This window comes from Lagenorhynchus albirostris, chromosome 3, assembly GCF_949774975.1.
Source record: "Lagenorhynchus albirostris chromosome 3, mLagAlb1.1, whole genome shotgun sequence".
In the NCBI taxonomy this organism is placed as follows: domain Eukaryota; kingdom Metazoa; phylum Chordata; class Mammalia; order Artiodactyla; family Delphinidae; genus Lagenorhynchus; species Lagenorhynchus albirostris.
In genome coordinates, this window is record NC_083097.1 from 125,026,657 (window position 1) to 125,045,028 (window position 18,372).

General features: G+C 44.1%; 1 protein-coding gene across 5 annotated transcripts in view; it reads left to right on the top strand.

Annotated features, from left to right (window-relative positions):
* Positions 1-18,372, top strand: part of ABLIM3 (actin binding LIM protein family member 3) — a 179,141-nt gene that overhangs the window by 60,111 nt on the left and 100,658 nt on the right. For all 5 annotated transcript variants that reach the window (XM_060143938.1, XM_060143941.1, XM_060143937.1 and 2 more), the window contains one exon: positions 15,664-15,801. In XM_060143938.1, coding sequence (XP_059999921.1) covers positions 15,664-15,801 — 138 coding nt within the window. The remainder of the gene's footprint in view (positions 1-15,663; positions 15,802-18,372) is intronic.

Sequence of the window (18,372 nt, forward strand, 5' to 3'; positions counted from 1 at the left end):
TTCAGGGCTCATCACACTGAAGGACTGACTTTGGTTTGGGCAAGTGACACCATCACAAGCCGGCTCTGCAATGTCACGGTTACATTGCTCAGAATACACTAGAGGGACTTCCCTGGTGGCGCAGTGGTTAAGAATCCACCTGCCAATGCAGGGGACACGGGTTCGAGCCCTGGTCCAGGAATATCCCACATGCTGCGGAGCAACTAAGCCCGTGAGCCACAACTACTGAGCCTGTGCTCTAGAGCCCGCAAGCCACAACTACTGAAGCCCGTGTGCCTAGAGGCTGTGCTCCTCAACAAGAGAAGCCACCGCAATGAGAAGCCCGCGCACTGCTACGAAGAGTAGCCCCCGCTCGACACAACTAGAGAAAGCCCGTGAGCAGCAACAAAGACCCAACCCAGCCAAAAATAAAAAAAAATTAAAAAAATAAAAGAATACACTAGAGAGAGAGAGAGGAAACACTTCTGCTCGTCTCTTTGTCTGCATAGCCACCTGTGTTATTGATCTCTGCCTGAAGGAGGGTGACTAATAATAGACCAGAAACAGCTCTTCCTAAAAGAAATGACCATCTGCCAGGGCTGAATGAATTAAACGTGTGTTTAATATAGCTGTATTAGGACATTATTTCAATGCCAATTGACTTTTTTAAACATTTGTGAAGGTTGGCAAACATATCATAGAAAATATATTTTGTAGTACTCAGAAGAATATTGGCACATTGTCTCTGACAGCACTTTGATACAAGTTAATATATCAGGATTTCTAAAATTCTCATCTCAGTGCCAGAAATTGTGTGAGTCTTCTAGTCCCTGACCCGAGGGTCTCAGCCTTTAAAGACTCTCCAGAGGAACTTGTTTAAATTTTAAAGTCTGACTCAGTAGGTCTGTTGTTGGGCCTAGGAATCTGCATTTTGGCAATCCATGCCCATCTCCGCCGACCCCCCAACCCCAGGGGATTCTGAAGCAGGTGGTTAGCCGGTCACGTTGAGAAACACTCATGCAGCAAAAAGCACCACGAAGGGGCTTCCCTGGTGGCACAGTGGTTAAGAATCCACCTGCCAATGCAGGGGACACAGGTTCGAGCCCTGGTCGGGGAAGATCCCACGTGCCGCGGAGCAACTAAGCCCATGCACCACAGCTACTGAGCCCACGTGCCACAACTACTGAAGCCCACGCGCCTAGAGCCTGTGCTCCGCAACAAGAAAAGCCACTGCAGTGAGAAGCCCGCGCACCGCAACGAAGAGTAGCTCCTGCTCGCCGCAACTAGAGAAAGCCCGCATGCAGCAACGAAGACCCAACGCAGCCAAAAATAAATAAATAAAATAAATTTATTTTTTTAAAAAATGGCGCCATGAAGGAATTTGTTCCAGTTTCACTTCCACCACTGACTTCTGCTGTAAGACCGCTTCGTCTCACCCCATCCCTGCTTGGCTAACTTTGTTCATCTCCAGAGTGGCTCCAGGAGGCTTTCCCTGATGGCCCGGATGACCCCATAGCATAGCCTTGGTTCCATAGAGTGCCTGCGGCAACAAGAGACCCCCAACTAAAAGTGGCTTAAACAATCTAGACACATCTGTTTTACAGAACAGCACGTCCAAAGAGGGGCAGATCCAAGGCAGGTTAATTCAGAGGTTTAGCATCATCTGCAAACCCCCAGATTCTTTCTATCTTGGGTGGCTCCCCTTAGAGTTCATCATGGGCACCAGTGCTGCAGTTCCAGCATCCCAAGTAGACAACCTCCAGAGGCCAAGAAGAGTGAAGAAAACCTTCCCAGGACTCCACAGCCCCACCTGATCTCTCCTCATGTCTCATTGGCCAGGAGTGTATCACATGCCTCTGCCTAAGTCAATCCATTGGCAAAGGAATGAGAATACTAGAATCAGTTGTCACCAATCAAGATTCCTTCTCTAAGTCCAGGAAAGGTCACAACCATTCCTGAAAGACATGGCTGCTCAGGGGAGGATAAACAAAAATGGGTTTCCCCCAAAAGAGGGAGGTTCTCTTAGCAGATGAAGAGAGGAATGGCTATTGGGAAGGCGTCAATCATGTCTGCTATAATCATCCTCCTCTCTTGAAGCACTTTTCCCACCGTTTCCCCTGCTGGAGAGTGAGTCATGTGAGGGCAGGGACCAGGTCCACCTGGTCCATCGTGTCCTCAGCAAGATGCTGTGGGCCATGTTTAGCTACATGAGGTCCAGCATGAAGTGGTCCTGGAATGTCTGTTTAATTTAAATTGATAGCAGATTATGATTTAGATGGAAATTGAGGAGATAAAGTAATTTGTTGCAATTGATGAAACCCCAACTCAAACTGGCTCATTTTTTTTTAAAGGAGCTGAGCTATATAGGTTTGTATAATTGGGAAGTTCAGAAGCACGGTGGCTTCAGGCCCATCTTGATCCACAGACTCAACTGATGCATTCAGGGACCTGTTCATTCTCTCTCCATCTGAATGATGCTTTCTCTCGACCCGAGGATAGGATGGGGCCAGGGGTCTTAGACTGACTCCTCCTGGCTTAGCAAGCCAGATGGCTTCTGCAAAAGCTCCTGTAGAAAAACTCCAGAGAGGATTAGGTCACGTGCCTGCCAATCGCATGGAAAGAAGATTGGGGTTGCCTGGGTGGCCAGACCCGTGCTCCTTTCTAATCTGTGTTGGAATAGGTTCAGCCCACCTAAAACCCACAGATTGGGTTCCCCATGGGAAAGAGAGGTTATATTGCCAGAAGAAGCAGAGAGCAGATGCTGAAGAGGCAAAACAACAGATGTCCACTACATTTATGGATGAAAAAAAGCAGTTTGCAGGGCATGATACATGGGCCAAACCGTAATTGAGAACTACTTGCTGATACACACTGAACGTAACTATTTTCCCCTCCTACCCTGGCCCGTACAAATTCAGTTTGAAACTTTGAATGAAGCTTTGTCTCCTAAAGATAAAAAAGCAGCTTTTGTTTGTTGATTTTTAGGGAGGATCTTTATTTTTATTAATTTTTTTATCTCAAAAGAAAGTGTATTCTTTGTCTTTCCTCCTATTATCTTTTGGTCTTTTATTTCTCTCTTTTTCTCGGTTACTGTGTATCTTGACTTCTTTGACCCACATATCATATATCAACAACCTACTAAAAAATATAGAAATGACATCTTTTCATGGTGCTTTCTCCAAGTTTTTTCTTTCTCTCTCCTCCCCCAATCAGAAATAATTCATAAAAATCTTGGCATTTCATGTATCTCTCTGATTTTTGTATCTTTCTCATTCTTTAACAACTTGTACCTTAGACTGTAGCATTTAGGGATATATTTTATTCATTTATTCATTTGGCAAGTATGAATTGAGTGCCTCCTAGTAGCAAGTGCTGGGTTTAGCATTAGAGGTACAATTTTTTAAAAAATCTCCCCGACTCCATCCCGGAATTTCCTGTGGAATAGGAGATTTGTTTACTTAATCTTTACATTTCCACAATATTTAGCTTCATTTGTTAATTGTTACAACTATCATTATTATTATTATAGCAAACTTTGACTTAGCATGTAAGAACATACCAGACAATGTGCTTGGAATTTTATGTATATTATTTCTCCTTTCAAAAATTCTGAAAGGTAAATACTATTATCCCCATTTTACAGATGGGGAAACTAAGGCCCAGTGATACAGCACCTTGCCCAATATCATACAACCTGGATTTGAACCCAGATCTGACAGGTTCTGGAGCCTCTTCTCTCTCCAGCTCACAGAAACTACTCCATAAATGCCCCATAGAGCAATGAAAATTTGCTTCTGTTTTTCTGTGAAAGTTAGGGATTTGATACAGCACCTTGCAGGATGGACTCTGAGTTGTGAATCCTATAATGAGGATAAATCTGAAGGGGGCCCACTCTTCATCCTAAATCTTCTTGTGATCACTGGCAGACATCTTTGAGACTATGTCCATTTGTCCCCAACCCATATATCCACAATTTCAAATACATCTCTCTGAAGGGCCTTGGTTTCTTCATTGGCAAGACTGTAAGGCTTGTTGTAAATCAGGAATGTCTAATAGAACATTCTACAATAATGAAAACATTTTTTTTTCTGTGTTATCCAAAAGAGTTCCCACTAGCCACACGTAGCTATTGAGTACTTGAAATGTGGCAAGTGTGGCTGAGGAACTGAATTTTAACTTTTTAATATTTTAACGAATTTTAATTTGAATAGTTATATATAACTAATGGCTACCGTAGTGGACGATGCAAACCTAGAATAATCTTTATCATTCTTTTCACTTCTGATAATATACATATTATTGGGTTGCAAACAACATTTTTTAATGAAATGGCATAAAGTATTGAAATGGAAAGGAATAGAAAAAGGAAAGAAAATATCAGTACATATTACGTGTACTAAGAATAAGTTTTGTTTGAGAAACATTTGTGTCACATATTTGTGTACTGGGTCATTTTGCAAAATGAATTGTTTCCAGTGGGTCATGGTTAAAAAAAAGTTTGGAAACCTCTGTTTGTCCCTGAGTAATGTCACCGAGACCTTGAGAGTAACATGCTTATATGGTGCTCCCTTGTCCAGCCTGGGGCTCTGCAAGACCTCATTTCAGAAATAATTCTGTTCTTCCAGATCCTACAGGCATGTGGTGGGCATGTGACTTCTCTCGATGGTAATTGGAAATGACTTTGTGGTCATCTATCTGTCTGGATGCAGAGATCCCAAACAGGTGGCCCACAGGCAGAATCCAGCTCCCACAGACAGGCCTCTTTGGGACCTTGATGTGTTTTTGCAAGACAATAATCCGCTGAGGCCGGGTAGCAACTTCCCCTTCCCGTGGCCCAGTTTCTCCAGTTTGGTCCCCTTGGGTGGATTTTTCACTGACTTTACCTGCCTGGCCCCTGAGGTATTTTGTGTTGCAACTCTGTTAATAGGTATAGACTATTGGATCTGAAAGGAAACTGAGAGATCACAGAATGCAACCCTTTCGCTTTATAGTTGGGAAAACAGTGACCCAGAATTGGGGAGTTCCCTGCCTGAGACCTCACCAAAAGTTAATGGCAGAGTAAAGACTAGAAGGAAGTGGTTCCCTCCGACAGGCAAGAACCAGATATTAAGAGAAATCTTAGGAGGAGAGAAAGAGAGAGGGAGGGAGGGAGGGAGGGAGAGAGAGGAGAGAGAGAGAGAGATGAAGAAAAAACAAGGAAGGAAGGTAGGAGGGAGCGAGGGAGGGAGGGAGATAAAGAAAGAAGGAAAAAGAAAGGGTGGGAGGGAGGAGGGTGGAGAGGAAGGAGATGGGGTATAGTGGAATGATAGTAAGCCATCCTCTCAGCCCTGGGGAAGAGAGGGCCTGACCAGCGGGTCAGATTTCTGCAAGGGGAGCCCCTCTGGTGGTATAATCATGCTGGAGGGGCTTCTAGTGAGTGGATGACTGCAGAGGCCATGGGGGGAGCCTGTAGAACTTTGAGCAACGGGAGAAGCACTTTAGACACCAAAATGGGGGCTGGGGGGAGGTGTCTGGTCTCCAGGAGACCCGCACCTTCTCAGAATTGAGGCTGCGTGGGCTGGCTTTGAGAATTCCCTGACCTGTGTCACCTACAGCTCATTTTGACCTGCCCTGCAAGCTGTCATTGATCTGAAACAAGGCATTTTCCTGCTAGTCCTGGTGGGGCCAGCATGTTGGGGACCCTGAGCGAGTTTCTCCTTTCTCTGAGCCTCAGGGCTATACCTGTGAAGGTGGGAATGTGGATGAGATGGGACAGGAGGTGCCCTGGGGACTACCTTGGGGAGAGACGGGTCACAAGTAGGTGGCACACCAGGCCCTACCCCAGGGCAGTCACAGCACCTCTGGAGCCCTAGGCCCCTAGGCGGGGATCACAACACCATGCCTTCAAGGCCTGGCAGCGCAGGAGAGAAGCTGGCCAGAGGTGAGGCAAAAGGAAGACTCAGGAACAACTGTGCTCTGGAAGGATTTAAGAACAAACACCAGGCCTCCCAAGTAAAGGTGTCTGGGAGCCACATCCAATGCCAGCAACCCTGGTGTGAGGGATTTCCCTGAGTGACCACCAGGCCATCATGTGTTTGCATTCCAAGCATGGTTTGCAATGGAATCAGTATAACCTAGAGGCCATCTCATCATTTCAATAAAGGATTCATAGCTTTGAAAAAAAAGAGGGAAACCTCTAGACATACAGATGTTTTCTACACGCTCTCTGCTCTGATACTGAAAATCTGTAAGTTAAGGGGAACCCGGGTGACAGCTGCTATTCCTTGGATTTCCCCACAACATATCAGAGATTGATGGCCTGCCAGAGTCTCAGGAAGCAAACATTGTATAAGTATTAAAACCTCTGGCCCAGAGGCCAAGGGACTGAGTCACTCAAAGCACAAAGACAATTGCTGGCTTCCTGAAGTTCCTCTATTTCCAACACGGTTTCCAGGGCCCCAGACGAAACCCAAATAGTAGTTTTCAGATAAGGAAAAGGTGGAAAGGGTGCCACAAGGCCTCAGTGTGGGGCAGCACTGTTCTCCCTGTTAGGGATACCTGGCCAGGTCTCCTTTCCCTCAGGAGATGCTGAGCAAAGGATACCCTGCTGGAGATGCCCCGAGGAGAGGAGAGAAAACTGAGCCTCTCCTAGTCCTACGGATGCCTGGTTAGGCATCTAACATGTACGTGTGGTGTGACTTCAGGCAGATTAGTTAACCTCTCTATGCCTCAGATTCCCCATACACAAAATACAAAATATATAAAATAGATCATATGGTGTCTGTCTCATGGAGTGGTTGTGAGAATTAAATGAGATGGTAGGTATGAAGCTCAGGGCCTGGCACATAGTAATTGCCTCATTCATGTTAGCTGTTAGCTATTTTTACAGCTCCCAGAGTCTCTGACTGGGGGCTTGGTAAAGGTATCGAGGGACAGAGTCAGCAGTGACAAGAGAATTGGTGTTAATTGACAGGAGCCACTCCAAAGTGGGAAAAATGCCAAGGCTGGTAGACACCTTGGGATTTTTCCCCTTCTCCATCAAATCTTGTCTATTCCTCAGTCATTCTTACACAGCTCTGTATATTATATTCCTAAAACCCCATGACCAAGTGTAGCAAGATGATAGTTTTGAAATATTCACTGACATTTCCCTCTCCCAGCCCTCCTGAGCCTTCCCTCTCTTCAGGGAGCGAGGCCTCAGGGCCTGGATGGGCAGCAGAAAGCAGAGACAAAAGGGGTCTCTTCCTGGCTTTTGGATTTCAGAGGTCTGTGCCCTTAGATCAGGAAGGATTTATCTCAAAGTTAAATGTTCTAGAGAAACCGTAAATTAGGGAGGGCAGAAAGGGCTCCTTTACTCACAGCTAACAAACTTCATTGCCTGGCTCACAGGTGGGGAGGAGAATCTCAAAGAAGTGAGAACACGGGTCTCATTGAGTCCTTAGAAAGAGACCCTGTGCACCTGCCCTCTGAGCCAAGGCGGGGACACGAGCCCCAGTGAACAGGACGGGGTGGGGGAGCAGAGGGCCAAACTCACCGAAACTTAGTTTCTGCTTGTCTTGAAATAGGAACCAAGTTGAGTTATAAGAAAGAAATGAGTTTGTTTTTGTCTTATCTTAAAGTGTTTGATTGAATTCAATTGGAAGTATACAGTTTTGAGTTTTTTACAATGAGATTAATATAGAAAAAAAGTGAAAAGTTAATTCTATGACATTACACCCGGGTCGACTTTCTGAATTTGCAAAATGAGTAACGAGTATGCAGTTCTCATTTTATCAAGTGACTGCACTAACGAGTGAGAAATACATCAATCCCTTTGTGGACCTCAGCTCAGATTTCCTGGCCCATGATGCTCATCCTGGGGAAGGCCGTCTGGGTCTAGCCCAGGTCCTCTCTGCTGTAGCGGTAGCGTGGCAGCTGGCTGTTAAGCAAGAGCAGTCTGTCTGGCCAAGAGCGTGCAGTTCTGACACATGTCCTGACAACACGTTGCTGAGGAAGGCGGCACGAGCCATGTTGCCAGCTGCACGCCATGACCATGGTACACGCTGTGGAGCCTGGCAGAGGGAGGCTATGGAGGAGTTTCTGTTGCAGCAAAGGTTTTACAACATCGTCTTGGGGTGACAGACTGTTTTACTGACCTGCTGACGTGAGAAACTGTGGCCAGGCCGGGGCCATCTGTGAGGTTCCCAGAGAGCGCCTGCTTCTGCTCTGCTGCAGCTGCCAGCACCTGCAGAGCCTGCCTGTCTCAGGGTACCCAGATGCCCACCTGTCAGGCTGTCCCTGCCCATGCCAGGGAAGCCGCTCAAGGCTGATAGCCCCTGGCCCCGGGGCAGCAATCACAGTTTCCTCATCGTCTGCCAGAGCGGCTGATTTACTGTTCCCAGTTTCCTGGTCTGTATGTTAGTACCCTCCATCATTATTCTTAAATCTTTGTAAAATTCGTGTGTGTGTGTGTGTGTGTGTGTGTGTGTATTCAACTGGGCAATGGATGATTACTGTTGAGGGAAAAAAATTAGATACCCTTTTTGCCCACCCCCCAGAGCCTACTTCCTCCCCAGAGGTAGCCACTGTTGGCTCTTCTGCATGGCAGGCAGTAGGGCTTAGTGGAGCACAGGTTCTAGAGTCAGACTTCCTGGGTCCAGATCCTGCCTCTGCCATTTACTAACCGTGTAACCTTGGACAAATGACCTCAGTTTTCTGGGTCTCCATTTCCTCATCTGAAAAATAAAGATGATAATAATAATAGCTCCTCCTGAATTATGAAAACTCAGTAAGATGACATATGTAAATTGCTGAGCACAGTTCCTAATGGAATAATAATATCTGTTATTATCCTCCCAGACTTTCCCTTATGCATTTACCCCTCTAGTTTCTTCATGCATGTCTTCCATTCCAAACTCTCTCCTATGCTTCTGCATCTTGGAACACTGACCCCCAGCCCACCTGTTGTAATGTTAAACCTCAGCTCTAAGAGTCTGGTTCCAGGTATTCACATGAGGAGCATAGATGTAATGACACAATGAGATGACACATGTGTGACCCTTTGGGGTTACCAGAAGCAGCTCTCACCGTCTTCCTATCAGAGTTTTCAGAAAACAAATTACTCACTTATTCAAAGTATGCACAGACAACAAGCACGCCAACACATCCCCCTGGAAACAGCAGATGTGCCCAAAATACACCACCCCAGGAAAACATAGATCATAGCCTCTCATTCCCACAACAGGAAACACCCAATTCACACATTCCTCTGCAGGATATATCAAAAGCATGTCAGCCACCCACCTCTGCAGCTCAAACCTATAAACAGACAGAGTTGGAGATGGGGGAGAAAAAAGGAGGTTGCTTTTGGTGGAATGGGCTGCAGCCAAGGGCATTTTTCTTGACAGCAGGGAGGGAAAACCAGAAAACCTTTGCCCAAGCTGGACTGGTCCAAAAACGGATCTGACAATGTTCAAGCAAAGCTCAGTGGCAAGCTGGTAGGGGTAGTAATTTAGAAAGAACTCTTGCATTGAGTAGGAGGTAGGGGTACATGGCTTTGAAGATTCTTTAATATTAACTATTGCTTATACTTATGGAGCCCAAGTGACATGCCAGGCAGTGTACTAAACACTTTTATATTGCTTAGGTAATTTCATACTCACAAATGACCGGAGTTATTCCCACTCTAGAGATGAGCAAACTAAGACTGGTCTCACATAACTTGGCCAAGTGGCAGGGCTGCAACACAAACGCAGCCCTCCTGACTCCAGCATCTACACCCTTGACCTCTGTGCCGTGAGCTTCTTCGCACCGCTTCCCACACAGAGATCCCGCATCTCGGTGGTCTTACACAGGAAACAGGATCAGTGCCGTGTGTTCTGATTCAACTCCAAAATCAAATTGAAGGGCCTGTTTCTGAACTACCAGATAACTCTTATAGCCAGACCCCACCCTAACCTTTCAGACGGATAGCTTTCTACCTGTGAAATGCCTGGATCCTCACTTGCGTCTCCTCCTGGGTCTTTAGTGAATACCTGTGAACACACTAAGAGTACTCTGGGAGCTGGCGGCATGTGACAGCTGCTGTACCCGGTTGTTTTCCTGGGCCCCAGGCTGTTGCGAGCTCATTGCTGAACCGGTTGATGCTCTGCTTGATGTTCCACTGTTCAGACAGAAGCTCCACTGTTTTTATTACACTTCCAGCCAATTATTCACAGTTGTTATACTGTCTCCACATCAGTTTTGTCACTCTTTTAATTATACCCCACCCTTGCATAGGTGCTTCTACCTTTTAAAGACTATTTTATAAAGACAACTCAATTAGGATGTGGGAACACTTTTATCTACAAGGTTAAGTGACCCTCAGAAGAGGAAAAAACATGGTGCAGGCACTACATCAGTAAAGAGAACATAACTTAGGTCGCATTGTTTTTGAGAGAGGAATCATGCCATTATCTGCTTTTAAGAGAGACTAATAAATCTGATAAGATACAGCACAGTCTAGTTTAAAAGCGGGAGAAAGTTAATGGAGAAAAGAAAGGATGGAGGGAAAGAAAGATGTACAGCAAAGGACACACAGAGACAGAACCAGTTTTCAGTTGGAGGAAATTTTATAAATCATTTTGTCCAATCTCCTTTGTGACTAAGGACGCAATTGAGGCCAGAGAAGTTACAGGATTTGCCCAATCCTGTATAAAACTAGGTGACTGCAGAGAGGAGACCCCCAGCACTACCCATCAGAGAGAGAAACACAAGATGAGGAACGACAGAGGGAGAGAGGAACGGCCAGGTAGAGGAACTGGATGCTGAATTTGTTTCCTGCTATTGTTCAACTCTCGTGCTCCTTTTAACTTCAGAGGGGCCAGTAACCCCTCCCCTTCCAATATGTTGTTTTGTTCCAGCAGTTTTAAATTATCTTGGTAACATTTGGGGAAGAGCTTTACTTGCAAATTTAGTTGTGGAATTAAGATGTATTTTCTCATCTTTAGAACACTAAAGATTTGGTAAGCATGTAGAAGAATACTTAATGTTTCAGACCCTTAATTTATTATTATTATTATTATTATTTTTTGGCCTTACGCGGGCCTCTCACTGCTGCGGCCTCTCCCGCCGCGGAGCACAGGCTCCGGACGCGCAGGCTCAGCGGCCATGGCTCACGGGCCCAGCCGCTCCACGGCACGTGGGATCTTCCCGGACCGGGGCACGAACCCATGTCCCCTGCATCGGCAGGCAGACTCTCAACCACTGCGCCACCAGGGAAGCCCCAGACCCTTAATTTTTAATCTCATAGTCATTGACCAGCTGATTTTCTTTCGTAAAAAATTGTACTGGGGACTTCCCTGGTGGCACAGTGGTTAAGAATCCGCCTGCCAATGCAGGGGACATGGGTTCAAGCCCTGGTCCGGGAAGATCCCACGTGCCGCGGAGCAACTAAGCCCGTGCGCCACAACTACTGAGCCTGCACTCTAGAGCCCACGAGCCACAACTACGGAGCCCACATGCCACAACTACTGAAGCCTGCGTACCTAGAGCCCATGCTCCACAGCAAGAGAAGCCACTGCAATGAGAAGCCCACGCACTGCAACGAAGAGTAGCCCCCACTCTCAACAACTAGAGAAAGCCCGTGTGCAGCAGGGAAGACCCAGTGCAGCCAAAAATTAAATAAATGAATAAATAAATTTATTTTTAAAAAGTATACTGATAGCCATTGTCAACTGATTATCTTGCTTTTATTCTTGGAAAGATTGATTGTTCAGTCTTACAGTACCTGAAAAATTGTCCTTTTAAAAAACAATCAGTATTTATTTCACTGCGCAGAAGCTTTTGTCTCCAGATCAAATTCAGGATGGGTGAATGTGTGTGTAACTGGTTCTTATTGCAAATTATTTTTAAATACAATTTTTAAACTCTTCAGGGATAAAAAGAAATAACTTAAGTCTGAGGTGGTATTCCCAAATTAATTCATACATGTTATTTTTGTATAAATAGGATTCAACCAAGTTTAATTTCTTCATTCTTAATGCAAGTTCCATTTGTGAAACTATAAGGCTATCGTGTCCACTATGGCAACAACTAGTCACATGTGGCTATTGCAATGTAAATTTATGTTAATTAAAATTAAATTAAAATTTCAGTAGCTCAGTCACACTAGCCACATTTCAAGTGCCCAATAGCCACATTTCACGTGCCCAATAGCCACATATGGCTAGTGATTATTATATTGGACAGCGTAGATATAGAACATTTCCATATCTCAGAAAATTCTATTGGACATCACCGCTTAAGGACTAGTAACTGGGAATGACTCTCCTGGGTACACTTTTTGGCCAACTAACATGAAACAGAAGCCAGAGGTTCCCTGCGTGCGTTTTAGAAATATAGCACATGACCCATATGTCTAAACTTGGTAACTTCATGGATTATTTCACAAGTGAGAAGAGCTAATGTCCTTTGAGGCTTTGAAGAACGAATGTCCTGCTTTCAAATGTTGCTCTCAAGGATAGGCAGTTCCTAACACAAAGCAGTCTAAAACTTCATGTATAAGTCAGTTTGGAATTCAAAAGACATTTGCCCATAGATAAATATTGTAAATCACATGACTGAATTTTAGTACTTTGAGATAAAAATTAATGGAAATAATAACCAGCAGAAAATCAACAGTAAAATTTTAGAGTTTCAGAGGGTGTTATAGATTGGAGGGAAGAGATATCACCTCACCACCACCCCCATACACACACACAATAAGGTTAGATTAAGTTGCTGACTTAACTGAGAATACAAAATCTTACTGAAAATGAGGTGGCTTCCAGGGCAAGAGCAGATGTGGCATATCTCAGTGGAGCTTCCCGTGATCCCCAGAGTTCCTGTTGGCACTGTCTGGATAAGGAAAGGTCTTCACATGTCCGTAAGCTGAAATCATGCTACACTGTTGACCTTTTATAGTCACGGCTTACATCAGCAATCTCGAAGAACTCACACCAACAATGCATGCATTTCTGTTTATGGGACTATTTATAAACGTCAGACATTTGTGGACTCTGGTCACAGTCAGCATCACCATAACAGCACCCTCATCCTGAAGGGAGCAGTAGAGTTAGGGCTGGGAGCCCATGGGTACCCTGCCCCAGAAAGTCTGTTTTCCCAATCCATCCCCTCACTCTGATTTTATGGCTTTTTATTTGAATGGTTCAAAGATTAAGTTTTGACTGAAAACCATGATCACTAATCCATCTCCCCAGAAAATCAAATTAGAAAAATTTAATTGATCTTGCTGGTTCTTGAACAATAAGGTGGGATCAATTAGAAGAGGTAGATGAAAGTTTGCATAGTGATTCTGGAGGGACTTTGGATACTTTCAAGAGCTCTCATTATTGATGGTGATTATACTATTCCTATTTTATTTTCAGACTCACAGCTTTGTTTCCCTTAGCGGTAGTAGATCATTACACTGCTCATATAAATAGAATCTATATTTTTCTCCAAAATTGGGGGGAGGGGGGGAGATGGGAGAGTGAAATATATTCCAGGGGGCATTAAGCAGGAATCAGAAAAAGAAGCAAAGGAGACAGGACTAAGGAGAATGTTTGTGGATATTCTGGGGGTGGAGAAAGATTGCTCTGAGCTCTGGGGAGGATGTGATGGTCATGATACCAGTGGAGCACTAGATACATTTGTGGAGCACTTCATGCACGTTTTGAAATGCTTTACATGTATTAACCCATTTACTGAGTTAATTAATATTTTAGTTAACTAGCTAACTCATTTAACTTTTGTCTTAAATTTAAGACAGAAAAAAAAAACTTAGGGACATGAACTCCTTGAGAGAAAGACTGTAAGAAAGGTATTATTCTCCCACCTCAGATAGCAAAGTTTTCAGCAACAGTAGTTTCAGGGCTAAGCAACCAGCTCTTTGCCCTACCGTGCACTTATGATTCAAGATGTGGGAGGTAATCGAAAGTCCTGCTTTCCTGTTCCTTGACTTTAAAAGGAGGAGGGTGAATGAGATCAGTTATGGAGATCATCTTTGAGAATCTGAAAAAAGCTGTAGGATAATGTATATAATACCAAATTTTATATTTCATTAGAGAGAAATATTAGCTATCAGGTGTATCAGTCAGGTATGCTACAGTAACAAAAAAATCTTAGAAGATATGCCATCAAATATTCCTCCTGGCTCATGATAGATGTTCATCCTGGGTTAGCTTAGAGCTCTGCTCTAGGATTTCTCAGCCAGGGATCCAAGCTGAGGCATCCTGCACACCATCTGGGGGTACCACTGGCTGCTGGGCTATGGGAAGGCAATATGGCAGATACCATACTGGCTCCTAGGGCTTTCAGTTGGAAGTGACACACAATTTCCATCCACATTTCGTTGCCAAGCAAGACACCACGTGCCAAGAATAAAAGATTGAAATTTCGGTGAACAGACACAACAGCTACCACACTAGGTCAAGAACCCTTGAACTAGGTGACCTCTAGGTTCCTTGGCAGTTCAAGGTTTCTGTGAGTCCAGGTTAACTTATATTATGCTTATTCAGAGTTTAGCCAGTAAGTCTACATGTCTAAATGCTAGACACCAATTCCCCTCCAATCAAGTGGTCATCCTTATAGTTAGGACAAAAGTGAGCCTTATCCTAATAGGGTATGAGCAGAAGTTTGTGGACTGTTGCTACAGCCTTGAGTAAAAATTGAGGAATTGAGTGGTTCTCTCCCTGGGGCCCCTAGGGACTTCCTCCAAGAGAGAAGATTGGGTTCCTCACTGGCAAAGTTATCTCAGCAGTTTATATATAATGCGGTTGGACCAGACAGCTATTAATATCCCTTCCAACCCTGAAATTTTATGTTCTAGACAGGTGCCTACTATTATTAAATGCTAGATGACCAGATTATAGAATGGTCAAGAAAAGTATATTTCAGGGAAAGGAAATCTAGAAAAGTAGCCATGAGAAAAATCTAAGCAAGAGATCAGTAGCCTCAAAAGGCAAGTATAGGTCTGCAGCATCATCAAATGCTGACCATAGCACTGCAGTCCCAGTGACTTCAGCCCCTTCATAGTCTCCACCAGCTCTTTCTTCTTAACTATACACATGTGACATTTTCTCAATGTTATGGAAAGTGCTGTTCAAAGGCAGTTGTAAGGTGAGTCGCCTCATCAGCTTCCTTCCAACTACAGTGCCTCCCTTCATGCCTTTATAGAAAGTCAACTACCATTGTCCATCCTCATTTTATAGATGTATAAACTGAGGTGCCGAGAGGGACTGTATCTTGCTCAACAAAAAGGCCATTTGGAGGCAGAGTCAGCCACCCATTTCCTTGAGACCCAGGAGTCAATGGCAAGACCTAAATTCCCTTTGTTTGGGGCCTGGTATTGATCCAGAGATCTCCCAAGAAATAGTATTTCTGGATCGTTTACCTTGAAATACTCAACTTCCTCTTTTATTTTTCTTCATTTGTGAATTTGGCCTCTGTTATTGCAAGAAAAGGTTATGCTCACTCGTAAGTCTCTGCCTACTTAAGGAGATTTAGGGACTCATATCTTAATGCCACTCACCTTCTAAAGATGTCTTAGCTTGGCATACTCAGCCTGATGATGTATTGAAGGTATTTTGCTAATCATTGTCACCCTTTCTGCTTTTTCTGCCAGTTAAGATTATAATCATTTCTTATGGCAGACTTTTTAAAGAATAAGGACCTTCTGGATGGTGATCTCTTTGTTTCTCTTTACAGTTCCTTATCAGCAGAATCCTTACAATCCCCGGGGCAGCTCCAGTGTCATCCAGTGCTATCGATGTGGAGACACCTGCAAAGGGGAGGTGGTTCGCGTCCACAATAACCATTTCCACATCAGATGCTTCACCTGTCAAGGTAGGAGGCCCAATTTCCCAACACCCTTCTCAGATTCCTCGCCATGCTCTCACCCCAGGACATGCCATGGGGCAGGCAGAACAGACACAGGCAATTGAGATACCTGCAAAGGCCTAAAACGACCTTCCTTGAGCCAGTAATGAGAATTCTCCCTTCAGCGGCATGGCGTGAAGAGGGAGGGTAGAGTGAGGGAAGCCGTGGGATATGGGGGGGTGGGGGAGAAAGGAAGCCTGGTGACCCCAGAGTGGAAGCATTGACCCAGAAGGAAAAAGGCAATCCTGCAAGCTTATCTTACACATCTGAGAAGACTGCTGGCTTGTGCCTATAAATCAGTTTGAGAGCCAATGAAAGAGCAAGCTGTCACGGCTAAAATTTGGCGTGGCTCTGACGTGAGTGTGACAATCCTCAGAGGTTAGGTTTCACAAGGGAGAAGGTACGTCTTGACTTCGGTAAGGTTTGCAATTTGGGAGCAGATGGACGCTGCGTTACCTCTAATTGTGACAGCTTACCCATGGCTAATTTATAAAACCTTAGCTCAACCCAGCTAAGCATTCCCAAAGGAAGAAGGTTCACTAGCAGCAGGAAAAGAGGGACTCGGGTGAAGGAGCCCGGAGAGCCCTCTGGCCCAAACAGGACAACACTCCCTCCCCAGTGTCCCTGTCTAATGCCACTCCAGCCTCCACTTCCTGAACTTTTCTTCCAGGCTTCCTGTTCCACAGAGAATCCATTCTGATGTTGGATTGCTCTGTGAGTTTAGAAAATGTTTGACCTCAAACCTTTAACTTCCACTTGGTTTTAGATTTGTCCTCATGGGGTTTGATGAGCTCCTTGTGGCTGCTTTTCCCAGTGGCTGCCCTTCACATACTTGTAGCCAGGTCTGCCCCACATACACAGTTATATTGCAGGTCCTTAAACTGGGCCTCATCTGAAATGATTCCAACTTGTATAATCATCCTGAAGTCTTCTTCCTTGATCCGTTCTGGTTTGTCACTATCATCCCTAAAGCCTACTGCCCAAAACAGACCATACTTCTCAAGGTCTGTCAATACAGCAAGGACTACATTTCTTTAATGTGACTGATGTTGAATGGACTTCCCGAGAAGCCACTTCACACCACTGATGTATATTGAATTTAAGGTCAACTGAAACCCCCAGATCTGTTCATTTTAGTATCTGCTACTGAACTTCAGCCTCATGTATCTGAGATTGACTTCCTCTGCCATCATTAAAGTTGCAAATTTCCTTCCCCAGGATCTAACTGGACTCTTCACTGAGCAAATAAATCTCATATTCATATTCCCTAATTTATTTATAGAAGCTTATATGGGGTATATTTTAATTGTGTGGCTTTTATTTCATTTTATTTTTTTAATTTTTATTTTATATTGGAGAATAGTTGATTTACAATGTTGTGTTACAGCAAAGGTGGATAGCAAAGGGATTCAGTTCTACATATACATATATCTATTCTTTTTCAAATTCTTTTCCCATTTAGGTTATTACAGAATATATTTTTAATACATCTTTATTGGAGTATAATTGCTTCATAGTACTGTGTTAGTTTCTGTTGTACAACAAAGTGAATCAGCCATATGCATACATATATCTCCATATCCCCGCCGTCTCGAGGCTCCCTCCCACCCTCCCTATCCCACCTCTCTAGGTCGTCACAAAGCACCGAGCTGATCTCCCTGTGCTATGCGGCTGCTCCCCAGTAGCTATCTATTTTACATTTGGTAGCGTATATATGTCGATGCCACTCTCTCACTTCGTCCCAGCTTACCCTTCCCCCTCCCTGTGTCCTCAAGTCCATTCCCTACATCTTTATTCCTGTCCTGCCCCTAGGTTCTTCAGAACCATTTTGTTTTTTTTTAGATTCCATATATATGTGTTACCATACAGTATTTGTTTTTCTCTTTCTGACTTACTTCACTATGTATGACAGACCCTAGGTCCATCCACCTCACTACAAATAACTCAATTTTGTTTCTTTTTATGGCTGAATAATATTCTATTGTATATATGTGCCACATCTTCTTTATCCATTCATCTGTCGATGGACATTGAGGTTGCTTCCATGTCTTGGCTATTGTAAATAGTGCTGCAATGAACATTGTGGTACATGTCTCTTTTTGAATTATGTTTTTCTTAGGGTGTATGCCCAGTAGTGGGATTGCTGAGTCATGTGGTATTTCCATTTTTAGTTTTTTAAGGAATCTCCATACTGTTCTCCATAGTGGCTGTATAAATTTACATTCCCACCAACAGTGCAAGAGGGTTCCCTTTTCTCCACACCCTTTCAAGCATTTATTGTTTCTAGATTTTTTGATAATTCTGACTGGTGTCAGGTGATACCTCATTGTAGCTTTGATTTGCATTTCTCTAATAATTAGTGATGTTGAGCATCTTTTCATGTGCCTCTTGGCCATCTGTATGTCTTCTTTGGAGAAATGTCTATTTAGGTCTTCTGCTCATTTTTGGATTGCATTTTTTGTTTTTTTGATATTGAGTTCCATGAGCTGTTTGTATATTTTGGAGATTAATCCTTTGTCAGTTGTTTCATGTGCAAAT